The sequence below is a fragment of the Berghia stephanieae genome, chromosome 3, assembly GCF_034508935.2.
Source record: "Berghia stephanieae isolate SIO BIC M18660-M18661 chromosome 3, UCSD_Bste_1.3, whole genome shotgun sequence".
Classification (NCBI taxonomy): Eukaryota; Metazoa; Mollusca; class Gastropoda; order Nudibranchia; family Aeolidiidae; genus Berghia; species Berghia stephanieae.
Window position 1 is genome coordinate 42,437,576 of NC_088362.1, and position 10,000 is coordinate 42,447,575.

The 10,000-nt window shown below is 35.9% G+C and overlaps 1 protein-coding gene across 6 annotated transcripts in view; it reads left to right on the top strand.

Moving 5' to 3' along the window:
• Positions 1 to 10,000, top strand: part of LOC144967766 (NADP-dependent malic enzyme-like) — a 39,719-nt gene that overhangs the window by 9,468 nt on the left and 20,251 nt on the right. For all 6 annotated transcript variants that reach the window (XM_078905378.1, XM_078905375.1, XM_078905377.1 and 3 more), the window contains 2 exons: positions 3,768 to 3,843; positions 4,536 to 4,697. In XM_078905378.1, the coding sequence (XP_078761504.1) occupies positions 3,768 to 3,843; positions 4,536 to 4,697 (238 nt within the window). The remainder of the gene's footprint in view (positions 1 to 3,767; positions 3,844 to 4,535; positions 4,698 to 10,000) is intronic.

A 10,000-nucleotide genomic window follows, 5' to 3' on the forward strand; every position in this document is an offset into this window, starting at 1 on the left:
GTTCAATGTTTGTTTTTGTGATGCAGGCGAGGGTTCACAGCGGAAGTAGGTGCGCTTGTGAAAAATATAGCATTAGATCATTAGATCACTGTCGGGTAAACTATGGTGTCATGGTAGCACGTTTATCAGTAGGGTCAAGGCAAGCTGCCTTTTTTTTTTTTTTTTTGATGTTTTATTTTATTTTTCTTGTATCTTTCGTCCCTGCTTTGTTTAGTACTCTCTCATACGCAATTTTTTTACTTCAGATTTTAAAGTTTTGTCTCTCTTTAAAGAAAAAGATTCTATGTCACGGCAAAACGTATATTATTACATTCACATACCCCCCCCCCCCCCACACACACACACCCTTCTCTCTCTCTCTCTCTCTCTCTCTCTCTCTCTCTCTCTCTCTCTCTCTCTCTCTCTCTCTCTCTCTCTCTGTCCCTCTGTCCCTTCAAATACTATCTTTCTCTATATCTCACTCAGGCCCCCCCCCCCCCCCCCTATATGAATATGGATATCATTTAATTCTTATCCTACTGGCCTCACGAAATGCTCGTGAGACGCAGTTCGTGTTGAAAACGACTTAAAGGGATGAGTTAATGATATTTAATAAAAGTTATTTGTGTTCCGATGAAGGTGCATCGTGATATTATCTAAACAAACAGCTTTAATAGCATGGACATGATCAGTGCTGATGGTTTTCCTAGGATCCGCGGAAATCCGCGATTTTGGAGTCCAGAGGATGAATTTCCTCCTTTTTAAAATTACATTTTCTCGAAACAATGTGCTAGCAATGAGAGAGTTGATGTGTGGTGGAACACACATGTGCAGTTTCCCACTCTCCAGAAGTTAGCTAGAGTATCAATGGTAGTCTATCATCTCAATATCTCTAAAAGTGGGCTTTAGTGCAGTAGAAATGGGGCTTAAAGGCAATCGTTCAACATTTTCCTACTTTTTCACTTTTTGTCACCATCAGCACTGGACATGATTTAAGGTATGGATTCTGGCATTGCTCGTGAATAAGTATAGAACTGCGAATTTTTTGTTTCAACTGTAGAACCACATTAGCGTCTTAGTTCATTAGGTCTTGTTCAAAAGGAAAGTTAGGTGCTAGGGCACGCGTATTCATGCTTGTGAGCTTTTTTTTATTATTGCTTAGCACAAATTACAAATTTATAGCTATAGTGATACTATCACCACCCCCGGAAAGCTAGAACTTTTCAAAATTTCAAGACACGTCTGTTTACATTGAGATGATGTTCCATGATTCATAGATAACAACTGAGCTTCGCCAGTTTCTGGGGACCTTGAAACAGAAACACAGATTTACTGTTTACAAATCCATCATTGATAGACGTCCAAGGACACATTCCACTGATACCGAGATAAGTCAAGTCCGGTTGCAGTTATAAAGTGCGGTAATCAAACGAAACTCGTTGCAATGCATACTTCAATAAGAAGTGTGACATTGGGATTTGGATAGGCAAAAATATCTGTCATTAATATTCATAATGGTCATTAAATTCAGTACGTTTTCGTTTTAAAAATTGTATTGGTCATCACTATTTTCAAAGGGAAGAGAAGAATATGCCATCAAATCATCTATATTCATTTTATAATTTAGCCTGCAGTGGGATTATGCATGAACGAACGAAATAAGTAAATGTAGAAATGTGTGCGAGAGAGAGAGAGAGAGAGAGAGAGAGAGAGAGAGAGAGAGAGAGAGAGAGAGAGAGAGAGAGAGAGAGAGAGAGAGAGAGATTTATGGTCTCGTGGTATGACTCTTGCCTTCGGATCTGCAGGTACCAAGTTTGAGTCCCGCTGAGGGCAGGGCAAAGTATTATTATTATTATTATTATTATTATTATTATTATTATTATTATTTTAAATTTTTATATTATTACTACTACTACTACTACTACTACTACTACTACTACTACTACTACTACTACTACTACTACTACTACTACTACTACTACTACTACTACTACTACTACTACTACTACTACTACTGCTACTACTACTAATACTACTATTATTATTATTATTTTAAACAATACTTTGCATAGTTTATTGTTTTCCGATGCGACAATAAAGAAACACATTTGGCTTTTATATCCTGTTGTTAGCCGAATTAGTAATGTGTTCACATGCAGTTACGAATCTCAAGAGGTTTGTTGTCAGCACGAGTGATTAACAATGGTTCTATGAAGACGGTATTAAGTAGTAATAACATCGTATGTTTTAAAACGAACCAATACAAGTGAGACCACAAGCCGACAAGCACATATTTACAGGTCTATAATTCAAATTGTTATAGACTTATTGTTGTAATGGAAATACTCTCAAACCAAACGCAAAGTAATGTCCTTTACAATAATATTAAATTAAGCCCATAGTAGTGTTTGGCTATCAGACCTGCAATAATATTATTCACCTGTCACTCATTTAATCCGTGGTGTTCAGCTCATTTTAGTTTTAGAAATTCCGTTTTAGATTTTGGCTCACTTTTCCCCACGGTTCTTACACTCAGGTCATGGCAAAATGAATAGTTTGATCCACAGAATTAGATAAGTAGCCAGGATTATAATCCAAGATGGTAAATTAAACACAACAGCAACGACAAAATCCTTGATCTAGTGTCAGGCTCATCATCAGCAAGCATTAGTTGTAGGTCCTGAAGAAGAAACTCTCCCCCCCCCCCTCCCTCCAAAAATGGTCGTATATTTTTTAATATAATATTTCTTTTATGGCCTTTAAGATATTCCGTAGTGAAGCAGGGGCAGTCAACTAGTATTTTAAAAGAAATAAAACAAGAAGGAAATAAAGACAGTAAAAGTAAAGGCATGGGAAAATTGTAAAAGGTTACCGCAGTTAACAATATACTCGTGTTTCTTATTGGATGAGAGAATGAAATTTACCCATACTCCCCCCCCCCCCCCACCAAAAACCCCAACAAATTAATAAAACCAAAATAAAAATAAATAAATAAGTGAAAAGAATAAAAACAAACAAACAAAATCCCTAAAAATCCCTAAAACAAAACAAAACAAACAAACCATTCGAATTATTGTCGTCCTCTGACTTCCATGCATTCATTGTCGTCTTTGTCACCGCTCTCGTTCTTTCCTTTATTGGTATTTCACCCATGTCATATTATTTATGAATCCGTAGCAAAGCAGGGGCAGTCAACTACTATTTTAAAAGAAGTAAAACGAGAAGGAAATAAAGACAGTAAAAGTAAAGGCATTCGAAATAAGAAAAAGTTATCGCAGTTAACAATGTAGTGTTTCTTATTGGATGAGAGAATGAAATTTACCCATACCCTTCCTCCACCCCCCCCCCCCCCCCAAAAAAAAAAACAAAAAAAAAAACAAAAAAACAAACAAAAACAAAAAACAAACAAACAACAAAACAACAAATTAATAAAACCAAAAAAAATAAATAAATAAAAACAAGCAAACAAAAACAAATTCCCCAAAAACCCTAAAACAAAACAAAACAAACCATTCGAATTATTGTCGTCCTCGTGACTTCCTTGTCACCGCTCTCGTTCTTTCCTTTATTGTCGTTTCACCCATATCATATTATTTATGAAGTATTTGTTCCATTACTTCGGTATATTTTGTTCTTTGTTGATATCCTTACCTTTCTTATTGTTTCATCTATGTCCCTGTACCCGTCATTTTCCTCTATTGTGATCACGTTACTGTCCATTAACAAATCATCATCGTCGTCGTCGTCGTCATCATCATCATCGTCATTATTTTATTGTTTATTTCCAGGGGATTGTACATCACTATACACGACATAGGCCATGTATACGATATTCTCTGTAACTGGCACGTCGACGATATCAAGGTAAGAAATGGATACTCTTTGGATTATCATGAATTAAGTTGGGCTGTGAGTAAGGAAACATTGAAATTAAAATTTGATGTTAGAAAGACCGTGCGTGCAAGTATTAAAGGACGGGCTTACGTAGTGGTCACGTGGCTTTATCCTCATTTGAGGAAGCTACTTTCTCTTCTTTTAAAAAAAGATAAATTTTTTCTCATCTTTTTCAACTCTCTTGGTCTGGCACTGTATCACACATTCGCAGAACTTTTTCAGATGGATTTGTCTTTTTCTAATGACACGTGTTTATTATCCTAGAAGCTTTGTAAATATAATGGCAATGGTTATTGCGTCCAGAGCAGATTAATCACCCTTTGTAGAAAGTTTGCATCATACGAGTCATAGTATGGTTCATAACATAGGAACATGGAGTTGTGATAAACAGACAAAGCTAATAGTACAATGTAATACTATTGCTATGTGCTAATCTGGCTGAGAAATATACACCAAAATTTATGTAGTTGTACATATTAATTCATGTTCACGTGAATGGGTGAAGTAATATGAAGACGATGGTGACGATCAATTATGATGTTGATGATGCTGTTGTTGATGATGATGATGATGATGATGATGATGATGATGATGATGATGATGATGATGATGATGACTACGACGACATGTTAATGCGCAACTCTTACATAACGTTTCCACAGGCCATTGTTGTGACTGATGGTGAGAGAATTCTCGGTCTGGGAGATTTAGGTGCATACGGAATGGGCATCCCCATAGGGAAGTTGTCTTTGTATACAGCCTGTGCGGGCATCCAGCCCCACCAGTGTCTCCCTATCACGATCGACGTTGGAACCAACACTGATGTGAGAATTTATTTTTCTATTTCTATCTAGTCTTGGAATGACATATTTTCGGTCACCAATGTGTACAGTTAAAGTTGTTTTTCAAAGAAATGTTCTATTACTCTGCGCGTGACTTACACACTTACACACTTACTTTTTCGACCCCGCGTTACCTCGGATTTGTTGGGGTTTTTTTTTTTCTGGTTACCAATTTACTCTTTTAAACGTGGTAGCAAACAACTGATACTTTTCGTTTCAAACTATTGATAGATAAGCTCGTTACTCTGGATCTCTATTTTAAAGAGAGAATGTCAATTGTGTACAAAGGGTCGTCTAATTGAGCAATAAATTAATAAATTATTTTTTAAAAAGGAATAGGTGTGCCTGTTGTGTGTTTAATTTCACTGCTTGTCAAGATAATCATTTTGATACGCAGTCAACTTTATCTAACAATTGTAAGTTTGTCAATTATTTATCTTGCAATTTAGTATTCAATGACATGTTTTCCAACTAATTCATAACGTTGTTATTTTAACATTATTACTCTTTGCATTCAACCGCTGTTAACGAGCATCGTTGTTATTGTTTCTTATGCTGTAAATGCCTTTGTAACATACATTACTGGGGTTCCTGACCTCCCATAGTGGGCAGGGAGGAATTACTGTCTTCTACCCCCCTGTATCTGTTTTCCAACATGCTGTCTGCCTTTGTCTTGTAATCATATTACTTGGCTGTGTCCTGACTCTGGCCAGATACCCTGACTGTGAGGGAAACAGTCAAATTTATAGTTAGAGTTTAGGGAGATGATATTTTTTGTCTTGTAAATTATCTCTCTGTTATTCACTGTATTTGTTTTACAATATATGATTTGTAAACATTTGAGTGTGTTCCTCTTAGTGGAAACATGTGTCAGGATGAGACACTTGGCTGATCTCAAACTAAGCAGGATCCCACACAAGTTTTGATGGACTGTACATAGTACAATGAGCAAATGGAGACCATTTTGCATGAGAAGCCTACATTAAGTCGAAGCTGTATGGGTCTCAGCATGAGCTTGGGAGACCACAGCATTCCTGCATCTTGTTGACATTCAGCCATAAAGACATCACGAGGGTAAAGAAGAAGAAGAAGGAGGAGGAGGAGGAGAAAAGGGGGGGGGGGGGGGGAGGAGGAGATAAACGCTATTTCTGTCTGAAATTTCCCTTTCCGTTTTCTTTTCTCTCCATATTAATAATGCTTCTAACATCGAATATTAGATTGAGTCGAAGCAACTTATTAGTCCATGCGGATTGAGGTCCCACTAAATCGCACCAAAACGTGTACTAACATATAGAATATTCAGATCAATTTACCATACCATTACAATGTCCATTCATCGCACTATCACTATGTTAATAACATTCTGATATGCGACTATGTAAGTGACCTCTCCAGTCAATATTTATGCTTACCGTGCATCTCAGCGATTGAATATATTATTTATTATTATAATTTATAACATAACATATTTGGATATTATGTGTATGCATGTCGCATGCACGTGTGTTTGGCGTGATGATTGTCAGGTTGACTGACCTATGGGAAGAAGTAGAAGGATGACACGGTCGAAACGGGATTGATGATAAAGGCACATAGAGTTTTGGGGTTTTGGCGCTTTATTATTATTATTATTATTATTATTATTATTATTATTATTATTATTATTATTATTATTATTATTATTATTATTATGATGATGATGATGATGATGATGATGATGATGATGATGATGATGACATTAGCACTGTGATTTCTGTGGATGGGTAGTCGTCTGAATTGAGACCATCAATGCGACAATTTACAGTCCACATCGATATCACCAGATCCTGTTATTTGCTCAAAAACGATTCACTTTTGGTCTTAGGTTTGTTATTCAAATTTCTGTTTGTGTGTTTTGGACAAGGGTGTATAAACGTTTTAAAAAATTGAAACCAGTTTACCGGGAATAAATTAAATAACAGATTAACTCACTCAATCCTAACACCGACTATATCCGTAGTTTAATACATTTTTTTTTCCAATTTTGAAAAGTAGCAAAAGTCTAGGATTGAGTGAGTTAAACCTGTTTAGTGGTATCGTCGCATGGTGTCTAGCTGTTCTGAAGTTATCTGCAGCTGTCCTTTCCGCTTGACCGTTATGTCTAGGATTCAATGTTATTATCTTAATTTTTTTCACATCACTTGTATTAGAGACTAACTGTATTACGATTGCCACCTTCGTTCATTTGTATATCAGTTATCCCTCTCGCCAGTCCAAATTAGCTTTTCCACACGTGTATTACAGACTCTAGTGAAAGTGAACATGGAATGAGATCCATGTCATGGAAAGGTGAGCAGTGTAACGTATTGCTTCTTGACAGGATAGAAAGATTAGAGTTCCTTGATTTACACGACTTCGGATTTTCAAAAGGATAGTTCTGTCGCACCAAAGGTGTAAATCAGAGATTCCCCAATCAAAAGAAAGACATTTTATTAATAAAAGCGTTTAAGCCATGGTACCATACCAAGCTGGCTTTCATTTACAAGGCCATCTTCCAAGAAGATAGTAAACAAAACAAAACACAAAACAAAACAACAACAAAAAACAAAAACCGAACCCTCCCCCCCCCCCCCCTTTCCAATTCCCAAGAAGAAGAAACAAAAAAAAAAAAAAGAAGGAATACATTTTTAAAAAAACATATTTTCATACAGTTAAACACTGTCATCGCTACAAGATTATGATTTCGTAGTAAAAAGCATGTAATACGCAATCGACTTCATATCTTTAAACATAAAAAAACAGATATCAAGCAAACAACCAAGGTCATAAAAGTTGAAAATAAATAAATAAAATATTGTTAAACATAGACCCTTGAAAAACAATTTCAGAAATTTTTATAGGGTAGCTCTGTCCATAAATAATTTCGTATTGATGTCCTTGATGCGGTATTTAATATCGGTATGACTTATACACTATTATGTGGTCTAGTTTGCATTGGAAAGTCAAGCTAAATTCTTACCGGCCATTTACCTCAATTATTTCGCTTTGCAAGCAATTATGACGCTCTCTTACACTGCATTAAAGTGCTTACCGCTATATCATAATATCGACTATGCGATCGCTGCAATATGAGGCGATGCTTTGACCTCGTTCGACGTGCACTTATTTGCAGGTCTGATAATCCAATTCCTTATGGGCTCATTGTTGTAATGGAAATCTTTAAAAAATGGCGAAAAATATTGTCCATCACAACCATGTTAAACTAGGCCCATATGTGGGTTAGGATGTCAGGCCTGCATATGTAAACGTCGGTCCCGTTGAATGCCTTGTCTCATAAGCCCGTGGACTAAGGTCATGAAGTGAGCTTTAAGTTCAATACCAATTGCAATAATAAATGCAATGGTGGAAGAAGAAAAAAAAAATAATAAGAAGAAGAAGAAATAAGGGGGGAAAAAAGAAAGTGAGTAAATGAATAATAATAATAATAATAATAATAATAATAATAATAATAATAATAATAATAATATAATAATAATAATAATAATAATAATGATGATGATAATAATAATAACAATCAACTAAAAATTTAAAAAAAAATTAATGGGACATATAACAGTTTTAAGAAATAGATAATTAGGCCATGTAAATAAATAAATAAATAAAGTTTAAGTATCGAATTGATTTAAAAAGAATAATAAATGAGCAGATACATAAATAATTGAATACACAAGTAACTACATATTATAGTAATATTTTTCTCACCTCATTCTACGCTGGACAGAGCTGTTTCGGCAGTTTGTCTGCCTCTTCAGGACGAATGATTTGTTCAAGAGTCGTGTTGAGATGGTGTGACTATGTAAGTGGTGAATCTGGTTGTTTATGGTTCACAGATTTATTTTTTAGGAAATTGTGTGTGTGTGTGTGTGTGTGTGTGTGTTTGCGCTCAAACGGGTGTGTATAGGTGCGTGTGTACATTTTGTGCATGTGTGAATTTTTTATTTGAATTAAACTGCTCCCCTTATAAACACTAGTTAAAAAATTTGAGGAAAGTGAAAGTAGAAATTGGCGTTGAACTTCAAACCAATACGAAATCACATTGTTCCCTGCTTTGTGTTCAGTTTATCCCGAGAATCCGAACCCCCCCCCCCCCCCCCCCCCCCCCCCCCCCCCCCCCCCCCAAAAAAAAAAAAACCATGAGAAGTTGGTTAGTTTTCATACAACTCCTTTGAGGTTTGCGACATTGGATTGTTTGTATTACAAAAATATATCTATAGTGCAGAGAGGAGAAGAAAAAAAAACAAGCAAATTTAAATAGTGGTTCACTTTTTTTTTAAATACGGGGAGAACGAAAAAAAAAGGCGGCCGGGGGGGGGGGGGGGAGGATTTATTATTTATTGCGGAATGAGAAGTCTTTGAGGTTAAGGAAAAGGAAGTGAAACATGAAATATATAATACACGGATATCTCTGAGAGTACCCGCCGCTTGATTGCTCGTTCCGCCCAAGTGCCAACTTTTTTCAATCAGATTCTTCACTCCGAGTGCCCTGTCTATTGACGTAATTTCTACTGTGCGGCCCTTTTTTTTCACCGCCGACGGGCATGTCTTCATCATTTCTTTATATCTCAAAGACTTAAAATCTGTAAGAGATAATGTAAAACGAGGCGTGGATTATTTCGTTCATGCTTTTATTATTTTTTTCCCCTACTTTACTCATTGAGCATATTAGAATATTATAATTTCCTAATGCTTTCCTTTTCATCCGTCGGGTGAGGATGGAGCGGGGGAAACCTTTTACAGAACATTCATGTAATTTGATCAATTTCTTGGGACACAAATAAATGAAATAAAAAGACCTAGATTCGTGATAAAGACGGGCATTCTTTCCGCATGGCATCGTATGTCTAATGGGGAAAGTGTAGAGAAAGGAGTAACAAAGGCGTGTTTTATTGGTTATAAAATTTAATCTAAAATAAATAGATTTATTTTTAAAAAACATGATTTTTTAAAAGCATAAACTGATGATCCTGAATACAACTTATGTTACCACTTTCATAAGGCAAATAAAGGCCGAATCAAATATAACAATAGGGATCTAATATGAAACTTGGATTTCCTTTTTCTTTTCTTTTTTCTATGACTCGTTGAGCATTTTGCCTCAAAACCCGCCCCACGTTATGCACGTCTTCTTTTGCTTCCCGACCATACAATGATTTGTTGTCGTTTTTAAGCTTTCACCAAATTCTTTATCATAACAAAAGGTCGAAGGTATGAATGTTTATTGGTCACGATTTACCAGACAGAGCCTT